This window comes from Sceloporus occidentalis, unplaced genomic scaffold, assembly GCF_023333645.1.
Source record: "Sceloporus occidentalis isolate IW3139 unplaced genomic scaffold, rSceOcc1.0.p SCAF_46, whole genome shotgun sequence".
Taxonomy (NCBI): Eukaryota; Metazoa; Chordata; class Lepidosauria; order Squamata; family Phrynosomatidae; genus Sceloporus; species Sceloporus occidentalis.
This window is the reverse complement of record NW_028317026.1, coordinates 6,659,474-6,679,875: the sequence shown is the minus strand read 5'-3', so window position 1 is coordinate 6,679,875 and position 20,402 is coordinate 6,659,474. Positions and strand designations below refer to the sequence as shown.

Sequence of the window (20,402 nt, the reverse complement as noted above, 5' to 3'; positions counted from 1 at the left end):
AGCAACACATTAATGTTTGACTGGACACCACTAGGTGGCAAGCTTATTTCCAGACTATACAGACCAGGGCAGGAGAGTTGTTCGCCAACCAGTACACCATCAAAGATAAGGAATTTAGGGGTTACTTAATCATAAACAACAGTGATACAGATAAAAAATCTCGTTGAGATCAGTCTGCAATGTAACAATCAAACCTGAAAGCACGTGACAACTTTTGCACTTTCCTGTTCACTGCCACATAGCAGATTCTTTCTATCTGTTGTGTAGTCTTATATAACCATTTTTGTATCATGAGGGAACACATTCTGGATTATTGACCTGTAAACACTGCATTGCAGCTACATGTCATATTACTTAATAGAGATACGCCAACGTGCTTGGAAATCTTGACGACCTAGTACCTCACTCATGAAATCATTTGAAAGCAATAATATAGAAAGTATGTCAAGCTTTATAAACCTGTCCCCAACACTGCTCATATTAAATTGCCAAGGAACTTTTGTAAGATACAATAGACATGACCTATGGACCAACCATAAATTACAATACTTTGTACAGTGTTGTTGCCAATACTATAATTAAATGCATAGAGTAGAATGGATATCAGAATTGAGTGGCCTTCACCATAAAATCATGTAAGATAAATCATGTAAAATAAATTAGCTACAAACCATACGATTTGTCTACAGTAGGTAAAATCCATGCATTCGCCTGACTCGTAACACTATAGAAACAATGTTTGTCAAAAGAAGCTATATTGACATACATTATAACAGAGGTCCCTCCCATGCAAACAGCCAGGTAAGATTGGGTAATAACACAGCTATCAGGGTTTAAATAAGGCATAATATGAGATAATACCTACTTCTTTGTACATTGACAAGGATGCATTTAAAGGGAAACCGGCAAGTTCCCATGTTGTTAGCATATTTATCTTTAATAATGGATATTTATAAATGAAATAATTTGTAAAAATCTGAAAAGCATTTAAAATTTAATTACATTATGGAAATGTTATTTATTTTTTAATGTATACTGGTCAGCTTCGAAATTGTAAGCAGAGTACTTTGTTTCTGTAAATCCAAATGATTATGTGATGCATACCTTGTTATGGTCTGTTTGTCCAATGTAAAGAACAGTAGAATAAAATGGCACTATATAAATCAATAAATAATACCCAGGCAGTGTTTATGGTTTGTTGATGGATGAAAACTAGTTTTCCTAATTCTATTTTAAATTGACCAAAATTAGGGGTTTTTGTGCATACTGTATATGTACTGTACCAAAAGAGCTATTTTAATAATCCCCAAAATGGTGAAATAGTGGTATGTTGAGAAAAAAGTGACTTTTCCCAAAAAGTGGCAGTGTTCTTCAGCTGTCACTAAGACATTTTATTATACCTGGACTGGAGGCTGGAATCTCTGATTTACTGCTTTACTTTAAAGCTTTGACAGTTTAAAAAAAATATATCATTGCTGAACACCTGGGAAATATTTATAGGCTGCACTCGAGGAAAAACTCTGTTTTCAAGTTCTCGGTAATACGTTTTTGTGCAAGAAAGGACCTAACTATGGTGATGACGGGATTTGGAAATTAGGAGACAAAATTATCTATTTTCTATCACACTGATGGTGCACTGCAAAAATATAATTGCAATTAGGCTAAGGGGGGGCATGTAAGGTTGTGCCATACAAAGTACTTACAAAGCAGGTCTTGTAGATGTTAATGCTGGGAGAGGTCACAGATGGTAGTATATAATTTCTTATCTTCAGTGGGCCCTTTAGATATGCCTTAAAGGCCCTGTACAGTATGAAAAACCCATCACTAAAGCAAGTGTTGGTAGGGAGTTTGTGGAAAAGTTGCCGTCTCAATGATTTCACATCACTAGAAATATGGAAGGGCAAGCTCCAGAGATCTCAAGCTGCAAACAAGCATGGTTAGGCTGTATGATGAAAATATGTTTCTTGAAAGTCACCTCACCAACTCAACTATGCATTATGCAGGAGAACAATACAAGGAACAATCCTCCACCATTCCTCTAATTAGATATAGGTCTGTCAAGAGTACTAGGGCCCAATACCACTCATCGAGGAGTGACAGAATAAGTGACTACATGTGAAAATCACTGACACATATCTTCATCGAACAAGGATGGTGGCAGGATATAAGTGGAAGAGGTGTCTGTGCTAGCAGAGACACAGTACCACCATGACTGCGGTAGAAGGCATAAAGAAGCACAGCCAAAACCACACTCTACAACTCCAACCAAAATTCTCTAAGCCAGGTACACACGGGCAAGTAGAATATATTGGCAGATAGTTGACCCACCTTGTCTGTCCCTTTTTTTGAACCAGCTGGAAAGTTTCACAATAAGAGCGGGCTGGCACCTACTCAGACAAATAGCCTAGTGATACATTTAGCAAAAAGCCCAACGCAACAAGTTCGCTGCCCTGTACTTTGCAAACCCACAAACACTCCAGACTTGTCTGTGTGGTCTATAGTAAGACTATACAATGAAACATACTGCAAAAAACTGCCTTATGACCATTCTACGTGTTACTATAGACACCTCTGTGGCTACCTTTGGGATTACAGAAGCCAGGAGGCAATTTCCTGCTGTCCCTCCTCAGAATCCCTGCAGGTCACCTTCTTAACTGAATCCTTATCTGGGTTTTGGCCTAGTATGAAATTTGGGATAGCCTTGTAGGCGTAATGCCAATGAAATCAAGATTACTCAACCTGTATTTCAAAAATGTTAGTTTTTAATATATGTATAGTGTATTTCCTGAGAGCTTGGTTTTTCACTTACTGAATTCATCAAGCACAAAGAACCCTGGAACGTTTCTCCTTCACAGGTCAATCTGGAAGGTGACTTTTCACTGATTTAGCTATGCATACCACTAAACAGTTAAGATGTCAAAATTTGGAATTCGTGACCAGAACATTGTTGGAGGAAGGGCCGGACAATCCACCCACCTAACCCATCACTGTGGCCTTACTACAGCACAGTGACACACTTTGGGCTTCAAAGAAATATATATCTCAAAATATTGAAGTTACAATTATAATCATGCTGCAAATGAACGGTTATTAACCATAACCACACACGTACTCCTGTGGTAAAGTTTGTTCCGTTGCTGAATGATTCAAACCTGAAAATGAATGACAGCAGCCAGTCGTACCTCTAACGTTGTGACACTAACTAAATATATAGAAATACCGGTTTCATGCAAGGAGCCACCTACTGTCAGCTCCTTGGTAGTGCCTTAAAGTACTAAGCTTGGCTGTCATTACTTACTCTTTATGATGATAAAGCATACTGATCACTTAACGTTGCAACTTAAAAAAAATATTAAATATCTTTAAGCAACTGTTCACAACCAACAAATTGGTACTGGGATCTGTTCAAATAGAGGAAAGTTTGGTTTGAAGTATGACTAGGAGATATGACCCTATCCAGGCTTTAATGTGACATATTGGAAGCTATATAAGTAAATGAGCAAAGCATCTGCAAAAACATTAATGTATTTTAGTTACACAATTGCAAAAGATGTTTCTTTTAGTTTCTTGTTTATACACATGTTAAGTTGACCTTAGGGTTGTAGATCACTGTGATACTTAAGCGCGGAAGAGCAAAGAGAGAGTCACAAATAGGGACAGCTGGTCAGAAAAAAGAACGTTTGCATGGTATAGAGTTCCATCATATGAAAAGAGCCAAACTAGGCTTCGATACTGATGGAAAATGCTCCTGCCAGAATGAAGTTTGAGTGGGGGAGGAAATCGTTTCACCGCCTTCCATAACCGGGTCCTTACTTCTTAAGGACCTGGTTTAGGGGCTTGGGAACAGACAAAATAAATATACAGATCGAGTCGATAAAACTGGCCGGATGGGCAGCTCTGGATAGAAATAGGAATAATTGTACATCACATAGTGTCCCATGTCTCACTGATGCATATATACATATACACGCTAACGATACCTAATCTCACCGCTATTACGGGACAAAAAAAAAAGCATTCTGTTAGGAACTGAGGATGAAGCCACTGGAACCAAAAAAGATGTGTAACACAAGGTTAGTAACAAATAGGCACCTTTGTTGCCATTGAACAAAAAGCTTTTAATCCATTAACCATTTAAGTACCAGGAAACATACATCATGGACAGCATTCTGCATTTAAAAAAAAAAAGTGCCCAAGAACTTTTTCCAATTATTGTTGTGTGTCCAGAAATCTTTCACGATCCTGTCACACAAATGTTTATTTTAATGAAGACACTCCAGCTTTACGAGATCACAGAGAGTGACAGCTTCTGAGGAAATATAAACTCCCATCTGTCTGGCATTGAATTGGCTCCTTTGTGCTGTGGTGTCCTTTCTGCAACTATTCTGGACTGTGAGGAAGCCCGTGAAGCTTGATGGAACTCAGGCCCCCCATCCATCTTCACACAATGGGCCAGGCTGACATCACTGTGTTTCATTCATCTTCATTTGTCCAATCACATCCTGTCATTCTTATGTAAATTGGACACATGAGGATGCATCTTTTCTGCACTCTATGATAAGGTGGAGAAAGGCTGTCAAAGCCCCCAGGGTGCCATTACAGACAGCAGACCCTGCCTTTATTCTGCGCCTTGTGCTCTGAATCCGTGATAATATCCCTGACATTTACATCCATCTCAATGGGGGACAAAGTAATCCCATTTCTCAGTCCCTTCCACTTCCCATATTAACGCAATCAGCGAGCTCCCTGTGGATATGACACCCTGCTTATCTTATTATTTGATTTATATAGCACCATCATATTCCGCAGAGCTGTACAATGGGTAAACACGACACAACAAAGTGTACCACATAACAATTAGGTCTTACAGGAAGAAGACACGGCCCAAACAAGCTTACAAGCTAAAATCTTGTATTTGAAACCGTAAATACATAAAAAGCCAAAAGGGAAGCACGCACTAAAACGAATATAAATTCAGATATTGGGGTGCTGCTGGAATGACCAATATGTACATTCAACAAAACAAGAAATTAACGCACACCTAGCAGATACTATTTAAATTATCTAAAGCAAAATCTGAATTGATATGCTTTTTTAGGGTGAGCTTCCCTTTTTGTGTTCTTTTTTTGTGTATATTTGGAGGTTCTGACTAGCTCTGAAGGTTAAGCACCCCACCTACCCTATGGATACCTCATTAATGGTTGTCCAGAGAGGACATTAATTGCTGGCAGTGTAACCCCGCTGAATCAGCTCCTTGGTAAGCAATATAGCCATGTCAGGGTTAGATAGGACTAGACAAATTTGGGGTACTTTGACTTAGTGGCAGGCTAAGCAATATACGGCCACATATTTATGCTTCACATAGGTCCTTTTAGTATTTGTTCGGTCGGTGCTGATTCCTTGCATTGTTGAAACCATAAACAAACCTTAAGAATCTTTGGGATAGCTCTTCTCCCAAATTTTTTTTTTGGGGGGGGGAATGTGATATCACAGATTTTAAATGACAATAGTACCTGGGTGTGTTTTTTTTTCCGTTTTAATTAACAGTCACGTGTGACGTTAGTGACAGAATAAATAGGAAAGAGCTTGAACATAATCAAAACTGAAAAAGTATTTATCTCTAACTCATCGTTATAGAATGAAAATTCCACTGTAACGATATATATATATATAGGCTTTTAGACGATCTATACATACATCATTAATGTGATACACCTATCTAATACTGACTTACCACTGTTTTCTTCTGAGAGGAATCCCTACAGATCTTCATTAATACGATGTTTAATTAGTGTTAGAGTGTTAAAGTGGGAACTTCCATTGTTATTCTATGTAGTCGTATTCTCTTTCTAGTGCATGGCCTCCTCAGAATAATATGTCTTTTCCCTGCTCATTCACATGTCCAAGATATTGTGCCAATGTATGTTTAGCATAAATATTAGTGACACTATAAGTCAAGCAAATCCCTGGAAAGTACAGTAAGGATTCCACAGCCAAACATAAAATCTTAAAAAGAATCATTTAAAAGCTGTGAATACAGTATTCTCATTTAATTCACTGAAACTATTTTCATTTTTTTTCTTTAATTTTCCATGTAGCTTTGTCTATATGCAAGTCACAGTTATTACATTTAAGTTGTCCATATGTGCGTATTGCTTGTATGTGTTTGTACTATTCCAGGTGAGAAAAAAGGAGAGGAAAAAAATAAATTGCAGTTGGATAGCCCATAGTGCTATAACAAAAATGAATTAAAGGTTGGTTTTGCCTTAACATTTTTTTTTTTTTTACGAAGTTGGAGGAGGATGGAGCCTGGTGATATCCCACAAAAATAGGTTTGTCCTCCAGACCTGCTGTTAGAACTTAAGGCATATTCCTACCTTGTCTATTAAATCGGGGCGGTTTGTAGCTGCCACAATCACAACATCTTTCAGCTGTTCCACACCATCCATTTCTGTTAGCAACTGAGCTAAGACACGATCAGCTACGTTCCCAGCTCCAGAAGAACTAGGGGAGATAAGCATCACATGGCATTATTCCAAGTTGTATGACAATACTATATTTACCAGAAGTGAGGGTCAGAATCTCATTTTGCTCTTTATAGGTAGCACACTATTTTCTTATTTTTACATTGTAAGCGATACAGAATCTGGAAAAAATTCAATTATCATGCATACAAAGACGTAACATGCAGGAGAGTGTTCTTTCTGGGAACAGAGAAGGTAAAACGAGATTTCTGAACATTCACTAGCAGTTTAGGTTGTACATGGTATGGATCAATTAATAACATCACCATACACCAATCAGCCATAACATTATGACCAATATTGTGTAGTTCCCCTGTTTTACCATCAGAACAGCCCTGACCTGCCGAGGCTTGGACTCCACTAGACCTCTGAAGGTGTGCTGTAGTATCTGGCACAAAGACGTCAGCAGCAGATACATTAAGTCCTGTAAGTTGCAAGGTGAGGCCTCCATGGATGCATCCTGGTGCCATGCGTTCTCCAGGTAAGCGACACACGCACAACTAGCCATCCATGTGATGTAAAAGAAAACATGATTGTTTTACATCACAGAACAGGGCACCTTCTTCCATTGCTCCGTGGTCCAGTTCTTATGCTCATGTGCCCATTGTAGGCGCTTTCGGCAGTGGACAGGGGTCAGCATTAACTTTTTCAGCAATTTGAGCTACAGTAGCACGGCTGTTGGATTTCACCACACTGGCCAGCTTTTGCCCCCCATGTTCATCAATGACCCTGTCACCGGCTCACCACTTTTCCTTCCTTAGACCACTTTTGATAGGTATTGACCACTGCAGACCGGGAACACACCGCAAGAGCTGCAGTTTTGGAGGTGCTCTGACCCAGTTGTCTAGCCATCACAATTTGGCCCTCAAACACGCTCAGATCCTTACGCTTCCCATTTTTTCCTTCTTCTAACACATCAACTTTGAGGACAAAATGTTCACTTGCTGCCTAATATATCCCACTCACTGACAGGTGCCATGATAACAAGATTATCAGTGTTATTCACTTCACCTGTCACTGGCCATAATGTTATGTCTGAACAGTGTGCATTGGTAGAATTGCACATTACAGCCACAGAAGAGGAAAACAGTATCATTTTAGTTGGCTACAAAAAATCTAAATACTAATAAAAACCATAATAAATATAATGCATGTTGAGGCTATTACCATTCAGGAATTTGAAGCAATAAAAAGAATACTTGCATATAGTGGATCTGCTACCCACATATAGCAGAGCTGTGTAATAATGAAAATGAGTTAAATGGGGGTACTGTGCTTATCAACATACAGATGAAAACATATTTTAGAATTTTCATCTGCGTGCCTGCAGTAGATGTTGCTTTAAAAAAAATGTGAACAAAGAATCACAGTGAAGTTACCATCAGTAAGAAATAACATTTGAAAGCAGATCTATCCATCCTCTACCCCCAATAAATAGGAAGTAATAACAAAACTGAAAGGGTTTCATTGATACTTCATGTCAAAAACAAAACTCTCCACATAAAAGCCATTGTTGGCATGGCTATTGTTTAACATTTGTGTAACAGGAACCAAGATAGTTGTAAGGTCTTTGAGTCCAAGAGTTCCCTTTTGGAATTTAAATTTTGTTTTTGACAGGAGATCTGGAAAGCTTGCTGTGGCATATCCAAGATGTTTGCATCAGACTTGGTTCAAGTCTGATGCAAACATCTTGGTTCAAGAGAGTCACAGCCGAGGCAGGATGTTTTGTGACACAGTGATCCAGTGGCGATAGAAGGGCAGGAAGCCCTTTGGCGTTTGTAATCTCCTCTCATTCCAGTAGTGGATGGAATGCTAAGCAGCTCCTAGCAGGAGGCTAAGAATGATGCTTTAAGCAAACCCAGGGACCTGTCTCCTTAGACAAGTATAAATTAGACTGTTGATTAAGTTATACTGTTTGGAAATATCTCACGCATGACAGCCTGAACTTTGACATTGAAGATAAACTCTAGACCTCTACATATTTCTTGCCTAGGGATGCATGCACACATCCTTTCACATTTCAATTTTGCTTTCTTTGTCAAAACTCACTATTGTTTATACAGTAACCAGTTAATTAGAACTGAGCTTAAAGGACTACAGCAGAGCCAAAGATTATCATTATAAATACATAAAAGATACTATGATAATGGGGGGTGTAGCTTAATTCACACAATTAAATCTTTAATCGCGTAAAGAATTGTCTCATTCATAATTTTTGCCTTGAATGCTACAAGCTGACTTAGATATATTGTTGCCATAAAAACTGAAAAATCTTCTTAAACCTTTATGTTGTTTTAACATCATTAAACCTTCAGAAGAAAATAATAAAAGTACAGATATGCTTAGGTTTTGTTTCTTGATAAAGAGTGCAATTACGGTTTTGTCTACGTGAAAAGGGACTTTAAATTCCAGTATAAAGTACAAAAATATATCCTTAAAGTAAGTTACATCAATGGACATCAATCACTGCTCTTTGTAATAAGCTCTTCCCACAATTTAAACAAAACTAACATTGTTTTTAAAATTAAACTTAACACAAATTACCATTATTTATTACAAGTTAGATACAATGAGAAAAAAATAGAATGATATATATATATACGAAATACAGGCTTTCTACAAAGGTTAGCAATTAAATTGGGACCCAAATCATTAAGACACAAGGTCGGACACCACAGAGAAAAAATGCTGCAGCTGTTGTAGGGATACACAAGTGATGTCACCCCTCATTTTTTACTGCTTCCCACGCATTTCACAAGTACTAAATTCACAAACAAAAAGAAATATGAAAACGAAGGCAAGCAACGAAATGTTAGGAATTCCTATGACGCATGAAGAGTCTTATATCCGGTGTTTAGATGGGTCCTTTCTGTGCCAGGAACTTTTGAAAAGCAATACTTGGTGTGAAACTTATGGAAAGCAAAGCTTGTGGGCTTACTGAGATAATGTACAGGAATGCAGCTAGATATTTATAGAGAGAGATTTAGCCTGCTCCTGCCGGATATTTGCGTCAGCAGCCTGATTTCCAAGATGCTGGAACTTCAAGTATCTATGTGTCCTGCCAGCTGATGACTACATGTTCATACAAACATACAATTTTGAGGGGTCACAATTAATTTAGTAAGATTGGAGAAATCTAAAAAAGAACAGTGGTACACCCATATAAATTCACAGATCTTACCCTTCAGGGAAGTCAAATAGAAGATTGGGACAGTTGTACAGAATGTAGACAGATTATGTGTTAATTAGTAGAATATAACACAGTTTTACCGAGTGCAATACAGTAGTTTTTACCTATGCATTGTGCTAGCTAAGCTGACCGCAATTGTACAGAGACGCACTTTTTTGGGGTACTGCAACGCCTGTCTGTCATGGGATTTGTGCCTGGGAGAGAGCTTGTTCCAGTGCTTAGTCTTGCCATGGAGTATGACTTTTGACATTAAACTGTTTTCAGCATCCTCACCATGTTAGTGAGTTTGGCTGTTCCTCACTCAGTTTTATTCCTCCTACACAGCTGTTTCCGTTAATGATTGCGTTTCAACCTGTTTGGTATAATTGTTTAACCCCTTCGAGACAAAGGCTGATTTTACTTTTTGTACCCTTTGTGACAATGGCCTTTTTAACATTTCTGCGCTGCTTGTGTTTAGCTGTAATTTTCTTCTTTCCCGTTTACTGAACCCACACACATTAGATATTGTTTTTTTCAGGACAAGAAGGGCTTTCTTTAGATGACATTGTTTTGATTGTATCATATTATTTACTATTAAAAAAATTATAAAATATGGTGAAAAATTTAGAAAAAAATGACTGTTTCTAACTTTTAGTTGAAAAATCTTTTACTCATCTATAAAAGGTAATGAAAAAACCTGCTAAATAGATTCTACTATTTGTCCTGAGTTTAGAAATACCCAATGTTTTTATGTTTTTTTGCTTTTTTCTACCCATTATGGGGCAATAAGTACAGGTAGCGTTTTGCTATTTCAAAGCCATTTTTTCCAAATCTGGTAATTCTTCCCCCCATGTGCCATTTCGGGTATCTTTGAACCCGGCCAATGCAATTTACCCCATCAAGTCATATATTTTTGAAAACTAGACAGCCCAGGGTATTCCAAATGCTAGTATTTTAACTCTTTCCATGCACCATATCTACCACCAGTCTTTGTCAAACTTTATGGTAGTCATTTTTTTGCATTTGTTTTGTCATACACATTTTACTTCAGGTATGAATTAAAATGTTCTAGTTTATGTCACTATCACAAAACACCCCAATATGTGTTCAGCAACATCTCCTGAGCGCAGCGATACCCCACATGAATGATTTTGCCTGGCTGTTTGGGGGCAAAAGGGCCACATTTGGGGCATGCGCATTTTTCAATGTTGAACTTTGGCATTTGGGGATCCACTGCCCATGCCCTATTTGGTACATCTTTGAGCCGGGCCATTTCAGTGTGCCCAATAAACCCATATATTTTTCAAAACTAGACACCACAGGGTATTTTAAATGCTGGTATTTTAACTCTTTGCATGCACATATTTTACCACCAGCATTTTTTCAAAGTTTGCAGTAATATTTTTGTGTGTGTATTTTTCCCACACACACCTACTTTATGTATGAATTTACAGCTCCTGGTATATGCCGCTGTCACACGACACCCCATAATGTGTTCAGCAACATCTCCTGAGTGCAGTGATACCCCACATGCATGGGTGTGTCATTTTTGGGGGGAACTAAAAGGCCACATTTGGTACGTGTGCATTTTTCTAATTGGAAATTAGATGTGTGGCCATCCTTCCCCCCGTGTTAATTGGGACGTTGTTGAACCTGGCCCATTCAATTTACCCCATCAAATCATACATTTTTTAAAAGTAGACACCCCACGGGCATTTAATATGCCAGTATTTTAACTCTTTCCATGCGAGAATTGTTTTAAGCTAATATGCTAATTTTAGGACTTGCTCACAAAAATATATTTTTTATATATATATATATTTTTTTTTTATTTTTTTTTAAAAAAAAATTTGACATTTTTTTTCAACTTGGAGGTTCCCCTGATAGTGACATCAGTGGGAAATGATTTTTACATTTTACTGTTTTTTTACTATTTTTTTCTAATTATTATTAATTTTATTTTATTTTTTAATTTATTTTTACTAATCACACTGTGATTAGAAAGCTGGGCTCCATTGACTTGCATGGTGAATGCAGTACCTGTATTCAACCTGCAAGTGGAGCCAAAGTTCTCTAGATGGTCTGGACTATCTAGCGAACTTTTAAAATTTGTGGTTCCTGTTACAGGACGGCGGCCATCTTCCTTGATGGCGAAGATTGCCGGCAGCTGCGGCTGTGACCGCTCTCCGGAGCGGTCACAGCCCATCAAAAGGTTAGTGTTTGGTGTCGCTGGATGCCTCCTGATCGAGGCATTCCAGCGACACCATTTAAGTTTAGGAGGCGATCGTCGATCGCCTCCTAAACGCTTTTAAAACGGGCGTCCGCCGCCATACAAAGTATGGCGGATGTTGACGCCCCGTGGAGGGGCCAGAGATGGCCCCTTCGTGCCGATCGCGGCGTTGCTGAATGCCTCGAGGTCGAGGCATTCAGCAACGCTTTTTGGGTGCAGAAAGCGATAGTAGATCGCTTTCTGCACCCGTTTAAAGACGTGCCGGTCCTGGCACGTCAATTGTCGTAAAGCACATGCTTTTCCGTGCCGTGCCAGGACCGGCAATTGTCATTAAGGGGTTAAACATATACCTAATTATATTCATACAAAATCTCTGACTTTGTGGAAGTGTACCTAGAAGAACTGATGCTGTTTTGAAGGCAAAGTGTAGTCACACCAAATATTCATTTGATTTAGATTTTTCGTTTGCTCACTCACTTTGCATTTTGTTAAATGATTAAAAAATAAACTATGGACATGTCCATTAGTGAAAGCATTCTTACTTTCCAGCATTAGTCACACTTTTTAAGTTATTTCACACTTTTTTTTTTCTTTTTTCTAAAGTAGACTTAAATCGACCAAAATATTTTGTTTTATTTTTTGGTTCATTCGTCTTTGGACAATGAATTTAGTTTTCTGCCCCTGCGGTATGGATGAAAATCCGAAGGGTTTGGGTGAGAGAGCGTGACAACAAATTTTGTTTCCAAAAGGAAATAAAGTCGAACCGGAAGACAGATTCATGATGAAATAGCAGCGTTGCTGCACCTTGCTTTATCCGAAAATCTATCAGCATTATTCTGGCCTCTCTGAGTACTTCCGCAAATAGGCAGAGCCACGGGAACAGCGTAGAGAGGGTGTGCCCGAAGGCTCCATCCTTTTGTGGAAGTGCTCCGGGAGGCATGGTTCACAGAGAAGCGGACAAAGAAAGGAGGCACTGGGAGAAGCGGAAGAAGACAGAAGAACAAGACGCAAGAGAAGAAATGGAGATGCAGGAAAAGAGACAGGGACATGGAAATGTTAGACAGAGAAAGTAGGGAGACACTAAAAGAAACAGTGAGTGTATGTGATAGAGCATGAAAGAGGGAGTGAGAGTGTGAGAGAGCATAAGAGTGAAAAAAACAACATGAAAACAAAAATCGGGAGCTCTCTGCTTTGTTTCTTGGCGTCCTGTCTCATTTTTGCACATTTGTACGAATTGATGAAATTGGCAAATTTTGTTAAAAAATGTAATTTTAGGCTGTCCACTTATATGTACAGGATAAACACCCTGTCCCACGCAAACTCTACTGACTCTGTCTATACAAATAGTAGGAGTTAGAATTTGCAGGAAAGTTTTGATTTAAACTCTCCAAAATTTACTACATACATTACAAAGGCCCAAATCCCAGTAAGCTTCTCCAGGAGAAAGGGATAAACCAGCCCTGCATAATGTGTAGTTCAATTAGTAAGGATACTTTCGGGCAATCTTACAGATTTAGTTATACATTATACAAGGCCAAGTGAAGCTCATTCGGGATATCTCTTCATAATGCACCTCTCCAGTAAATGCCCTCTTTGCAAAAAAAAAAAAAACCCTCTTGTGGTTACTTTCATGTTAAGTATAAAGATACTAATACATGACTGTTCATAAACTGTTTAGAAAACTGTTAACTTAGGAAAAATGGAAAACAATATTTCTTGTCTCAGTGATCTTAACTGATCCATAGACTATAAGTGTTTTTGTATAATATGACTTGCTCATATTCTAATTATAACATTTTCTGTATTTCACAATTAGATATATGGTTTTATCCCAACAACAATTACACATTTCCTAATCAAAATTACTCATTAACCACATAGCTGCGGGCTTTTGAAGTGTCTTGGCGTTTTTCTAAAATAACAAAAAAAAATCTGCAAAAAAACAAAGAACGTTCTAACACGGGTCCACTGATGGTCCCTTGAGACCTAATCAGGAGAACAGGAGCAAGATTGACCAACCTCTAGGTCAAAAGTCAACAGTAGAGGAAGTATATAAGCAGAAAAGGCACGGTGAACTGCTTCCTTATGTTGTGGAAATGGCAGTGCCCCCTTGAGGCAGAACCGCATCCTGCTCAGTGTTTGTCTCTGGGGTAAAGGGTCTAACAATACAGCTAGGATTAGGTTGCAGACTTTCTTGTAAATAGTTATATGAATGGACAGGAGACAAGCAGGCTCATTATCATACTAAGACAGCCGATATCCCTACCCAGCCTGTCAGTCCAGCTCCAAAGCTTTATTGATGGATAGCCAATGGACTAGATTCGCCTCCATATCAATGTCATCATTAACTGACAACCTCAGAAGGTAGGATTGATGCAAAATGGATGCAACATTTTTATCGCTACTTTTTGAGGACCAACCTAGGAGTGACCATGTAAAGGTTATTTAAGAATACCCATACAGAGGCATTAATACAAAAGGGTTACCTTCTGCCCTTTCATGGCGGGGGTCACATTAGAATCCCTAGAATTGGCTGGTGGTAAGTATGGCAAGCATGTGCATTGGCACACATGAAATGTGTTTAGCTAAAAACATCTCCTTAAAGCCAACGTACTGGGGGCAGAAAATGGGGCAAGTGCATGGGAGAAAATATTGCTGTATCCCACCATGCATTTGCAAGGGGGAGGTGAATCATTAATCTAAAAGGAACAGTCAGCTATCATGTGTTTAAGGTGCATATGATGGCTACAGTGTCCCCTCAAGCTTCTTGTCACCCATCAACCAGACTGGGTAGCCCACTCCTTTACTTGTTACCCAAGATGTTGCATTTAAGTGCCAGAAGCTCAGCTGCAGTGACTACAGTGGAAGTTCTTAAAACCCAAAACATTTGGAGCGCTTCATAAATATAATAAAAATAACGTTAATAATAGAAAATAGTTATAAAAAAAACAGTAATTGCAAACTTTAAGGTGTTTCAGTTTCAACACTGCTATATCCTATACACTTTGAGTGAGTTTCTTGCGAGTTCCCAAATTGAAATATTGTAAGCCTCCATTCATTTTTAATGGCGTATTAAAATGACACTTGTATGCACTATGGTGTCTTTTCTGTTTTATGTACATTCGTGTGGAAAGAGTGCACCCTCTTTGAATTCTATGGTTTTACATATTAGGACATATCAATAACAATCATCTGTTCTTTAGCAGGTCTAAAAAAGACATAATACACTGTGTCATGATTTATTCAACAAAAATAAAACCAACATGGAGAAGTCATGTGTGAAAAGCTAAGTACACGCTTACTGCTTCCATATGAATTAAGATGCTAAGTAGCAGACATGTGCTGCTAATCAAATACACTTGATTAATTGATCATCAGCAAGTGTGACCACCTCTATAAAAGCCAACATTTTAGCAATTTGCTGGTCTGGAGGATTCGGGTGTGTGTTAACACAATGCCAAAGAGTAAAGACATCGCCAATGATCTTAGAGAAGCAATTGTTGCTGCCCATTGATCTGGGAAGGGTTATAAGGCCATTTCCAAACAATTTAAAGTCCATCATTCTACAGTGAGAAAGATTATTCAAAAGTGGAAAGCATTTGCCACTCTTCCCAGGAGTGGACGTCCGATCAAATTCACCCCAAGATCAGACCATGGCTCAGAGAAATTGCAAAAAACTCAAACCGTACAGGCTTGAGTTAGCAGGCTAAATGTTACAGTTCATGACAGTACAATTAGAAAAAGACTGAATGATTGTGGTTCGTTCAGGACAATAATCCTAAACATGCCAGCAAATCTACAACAGAATGGCTGAACAAGAAAAGAGTCAAGGTGTAGCAATGGCCCATCAAAGTCCAGATCCCCAACTCCGATTGAAATGCTGTGGCAGGAACTTAAGAGAGCTTTGCATAAACAAATGTATGCAAACTTCAAAGAAGCAACATTGTAAATAAGAGTGGACCAAAACTCCTTCACAACGATGTGAGAGTCTGATTAAGTCATACAGAAAAAGATTATACAAAGTTATGGCTGCTAATGGTGACTCTACAAGCTATTGAATCATAAGGTGTACTTAGTTTTTCACACATGGCTTTTTCATTTTGGCTTTATTTTTTAATAAATTTGGACACGGTGTAATATGTCATGTGTTGCTCATCTGAGGTTATATTTACCTAATTTTTAGACCTGCTCAAGAACAGATTGTTATGTCCTGATATGTACTTTGTTTTTCACGCGACTGTATATGTGGAGTGTGTTAGGTCAGAGAAATGAAGACTACAGATCACAGCAAGCTTGATCATATATTAACCCCAGAGGTTAAAAGTGCAGTATATCCCTGCTCTTATACATGTGAAGAAAAGTCTTTTGGTCGAGGGGAACTTTACACTATTATGGTTTCCCCTTTCTTTTTTTCCAGTACATCTATTGTAAAACTGCTCCGGCTCTTTCAAGTTGGATGGGTTCCGCTGGTGTACAGCAATCTTTAAATCATACCACATATTCTCAATTGCATTAAGGTCAGGGCTTTGACTAGGCCACTCCAAGCCATTTAGACATTTCAAATTAAATCACTCGAGTGTTGCTTTAGCAGTATGCTTAGGGTCATTGTCCTGCTGGAGGGTGATCCTCAGTTCCAGTTTCCAATCTCTGAAGACTGAAACAAGTTCCCCTCAAGAATTTCCCTGTATTTAGTGCTATCCATCATTCTTTCAATCCTGACCAGTTTCCTAGTCCCTGCCGATGAAAACCATTGACACAGCATGATGCTGCCACTGCCATGCTTCACTGTGGGGATGGTGTTCTCAGGGTCATGAGAGGTATTGGGTTTGCGCCAGACATAGTGTCTTCAATGACGGCAAAAAAGGCTAAATTGTAATTTCGTCTGCCCCGAGTACCTTCTTCCATATGTTTGGGGAGTCTCCATCGTGCTTTTTGGCAAATTGGCTTATTTTTTTCTATAAGCTATGGCTTTTTTTCTGGTCACTCTTTTGTAAATATGTGTAAAAAGTGAGAAAACCAGTAAGAGGAATAGAGTAGTGAACAAATAGAGTAATTAGCCTTAATGACTTTCCTTTTTTGTCTGGAATCACAGCTGCAGCCCTTATACAACACTCTCCGGGTGTTGGGGAATTTCAGCAAAAGGTTCGATAGGGGGCGCTCGTGTATTCCGCTCAATAAAAATAAAAAGAAAAAAACAATTTTTAGCTGCATCTGTCATAGATCCAGTTTATTGTAATTTTTGGAATAAATATACGTTTTACCATATCGCTTATGTGGACAGTGGTTGTTTGACACACCACACATCCACTAATATTGATCATTGGATCCATCAAACAGAGGAGGACACGGATGCAACCAGAACATCACCAGCGACTACGGGCATCTTTACACGTGTGTTAGTGTAAGTACAACTCTATTTGTTGCGCCCTTTAGCGGCATATGCAATACACACTATTGGTTCCTCTCTTGTTCCTTTCTTTGACATATATCCCATACGTGGACCCTGAGGGTACCCCTGCGACGCATTGAACTAAACAAAAACACTGTGAGGGCAAAATCTGCAATACGCAGGGCACATCAATTTCCTATACACCTGCACTATTGTTTTTTTCTTTTTCTTTTTATTGAGCGGAATACACGAGCGCCCCCTATCGAACCTTTCACTCTTTTGTAATTGCCAGCTCTGTAGAGTCTACGGCTTAAAGTGGTCCTATGGAGAGATACTCCAATCTCTGCTATGGAGCTTTGTAACTACTTCAGAGTTTTCTTAGGTTAATCTGATTATTGCCCTCCTTGCCTGGTTAGTAAGTTTTGGTAGGGGCCCTCTATTGACATATATTGGTGCTATATGATTTTCATTTCTTAATAATATATTTAAAGGTTCACCGTTGGAAAGTTTCAGATATTTTTGATCTGTACTTATCCATACCCTTACGAAAAATTACTGCAGATTTTTTTTCTGAAGTAATACTGCAGTTTTTTGGACATGAAAAAACTGCAATACTGCACTTTTACTGCACTTTTTTTTTATACTGCAAACTTACAGTTGTACTTCAAAGTACTGTAGCTTTATTGCATTTGTACTTCCGTACAACTGTAGTACAAATGCAGTAAAAGTGCAGTAAATGTGCAGTAATACTGCAGTAAAAGTGCAGTACTGCAGTTTTTTCATGTCCAAAAAACTGCAGTATTACTTCAGAAAAACTGCAGTATTTTTTTTGTAAGGGTAACTTTGTCCCTGACCTGTTTAGAGACCTCCGTATATATATATATATATATATATATATATATATATATATACCGAGATCATGTGACACTTAGATGGTGAAATCCAAATAAAAATCCATTTTAATTCCAGGCTGTAATGCAACAAAATAGGAAAAATGCCAAGGGGGTGAATCCTTTTGCAAGGCACAGCATGTGGAGAGGTAGAAGATCAACTATGTGTTACAAAATACTTAAATATTGAATGTTTTTGACACACCAATGTGTTTTATTAAAATTTTCTAGTATCATTATTTGTAATGTATTTATAAGGAGCTCCATTTTGGGGGGTTTTATTACTTCTTTTTTGAGGTAATTAATACTTTGTGATGTCTTTATTTAATTTAAAGCAATCTTTAAAACAAGTCTTGTTTAATTATGTAGAATGGAAGTTCTAGTGAGCACATGCAAGAAGTGTACTATAGTATGCTCCATGATGTCAATGGAGGAAGACGGGGGAGGTGTTAAATGAATGAGAAGTCTAATTTACTAACGGGAAAGACTGCCTTCGCTAGATTGTTACAATTGGCTGCAATCTGCATTCAACATAAAAATAGGACTTTAAACTATATGAACCGGCAGCATTTGGATGATAACAATACTTTTATCACTTATGTGACATTTATAATAGGATTACACCAATAACTAAACGTGAAGCCTCTCTGTCATTTTAATAATATCCCCCTTTCCACTATTATATTTACTTGCTTTAGCTTTCAGGCATTAATGTAAATTGAATTTCTGGACAACATGCCTTGGTAAATTGGTGCCAAGTATACTGAAAAACACATTTTTACCCCCCTCGCTTCCTGGTGTAATCATTTTGAGGCCCCGGGTGTTCGAGACCATTCTTGCCAGTGCTTAAGGTTTCCATATTTCAAAGTGAAAGAAATCTGGCACACTACGCTGGACACTATTTCCTTAACACATTCTTTTAAAAGGCCAGCCAACTTTCTTTTCATATCAATATTAGAATAACAGATGCTGCATTTAACCCATGTGTTTCTGCAACTCCATGTAAGCATTCATTAGAGACATTAGGCAGAGGACTTGGACAATAAAGCATCTAGTAGAGTTAGTAGGTTTAAAAATGTAGGACATGGTTTAAACTTAGAGCTTTTTACATTTTTTTATAAAATAGGGCATTTAACAAACAGATCAAGCATGCCAGGGGTGCACTGCAGCCCTTCAATATTAATGTGGCAAGTACCATTTTCTTTTATGAAATTACACACAAGCATTATTTTAATAAATATTTTTCCTTTTATGACTTAGAGAAAATATTCTCTACATGAAGTGACAGGCACTCTAAAACAAAAAAAAGAGCTAGATCCATGGGGCAGAGAAATAAAGTGCTCTCAATCTATACTTTTTTTTTACATTATAAAGGGTTTAATGGTGGGCAAAGCCGTGCCTTTTGTGGGAGACTGTGTTAGACTACTAATTATCAAATCTAAAAAATCCCAGCGTTTGGTGTCATCAGCGAGAACACCCACCGATGTCAGCGGAAATTTGTGTAATGTTTTTAAGTATTAGTATGGTATACTTTATAATCTATATATTAAATAACATGATATAATAAGCATGTGGAGTTTGCTGATGGCTAAAATCTGTTCTAAGGTAGTTGACTACAATGTTTCTTCTTAAATATTCATGACATTGCAACTGTAGTTTCACATGTTATTTGCATGCCTCACTAAGCCGCAGAAACATTTCTTGGATAAGATCAACTGGGAGATACAAATCATAAACGTAATCACACTAACAAGGTTACTCTACAAATGCCAAAAGTGTAATGCATTTTCATTTATGCTACATTATAATCTGAAACACTCAAGATTACATTTTGGCTGTGGAGAAATAGTAGTGAAAACTTTATCGGCGCCCAAGCATGGATATACAGCTTCATATTATGGGGTCAATACAGTCAATAAAATATGCTTGAGCTTGTTGGAACGTTTGTTCTCCAACACTCCACTTTAACTTTACAGTCCTGCAAGTGGGGAGGCAGAAAACGTGCACACCTAATACAGACTGATAGTGTTAAGCTAAGTGAATAATCAGTATTTCTTAAGAAAGTAAACACAAGGTCCAACTTTTATTCCATTATCACACTGTATGGCGCCTGTTTCTAAAGACACTGAAATGTGTTCCAATTAACAAAACTTTTTGAAGCTGCGTAGGTTGTACAGAACACTATATTCTCTTTACAGAA

At 38.1% G+C, this 20,402-nt stretch overlaps 1 protein-coding gene across 1 annotated transcript in view; it reads right to left on the bottom strand.

Annotated features, from left to right (window-relative positions):
- The window catches only part of LOC149289383 (ATPase family gene 2 protein homolog A-like), a 135,151-nt gene that overhangs the window by 85,715 nt on the left and 29,034 nt on the right, over positions 1-20,402 (bottom strand). Inside the window, exon 14 of the mRNA XM_089490695.1 lies at positions 6,378-6,504. Coding sequence (XP_089346821.1) covers positions 6,378-6,504 — 127 coding nt within the window. The remainder of the gene's footprint in view (positions 1-6,377; positions 6,505-20,402) is intronic.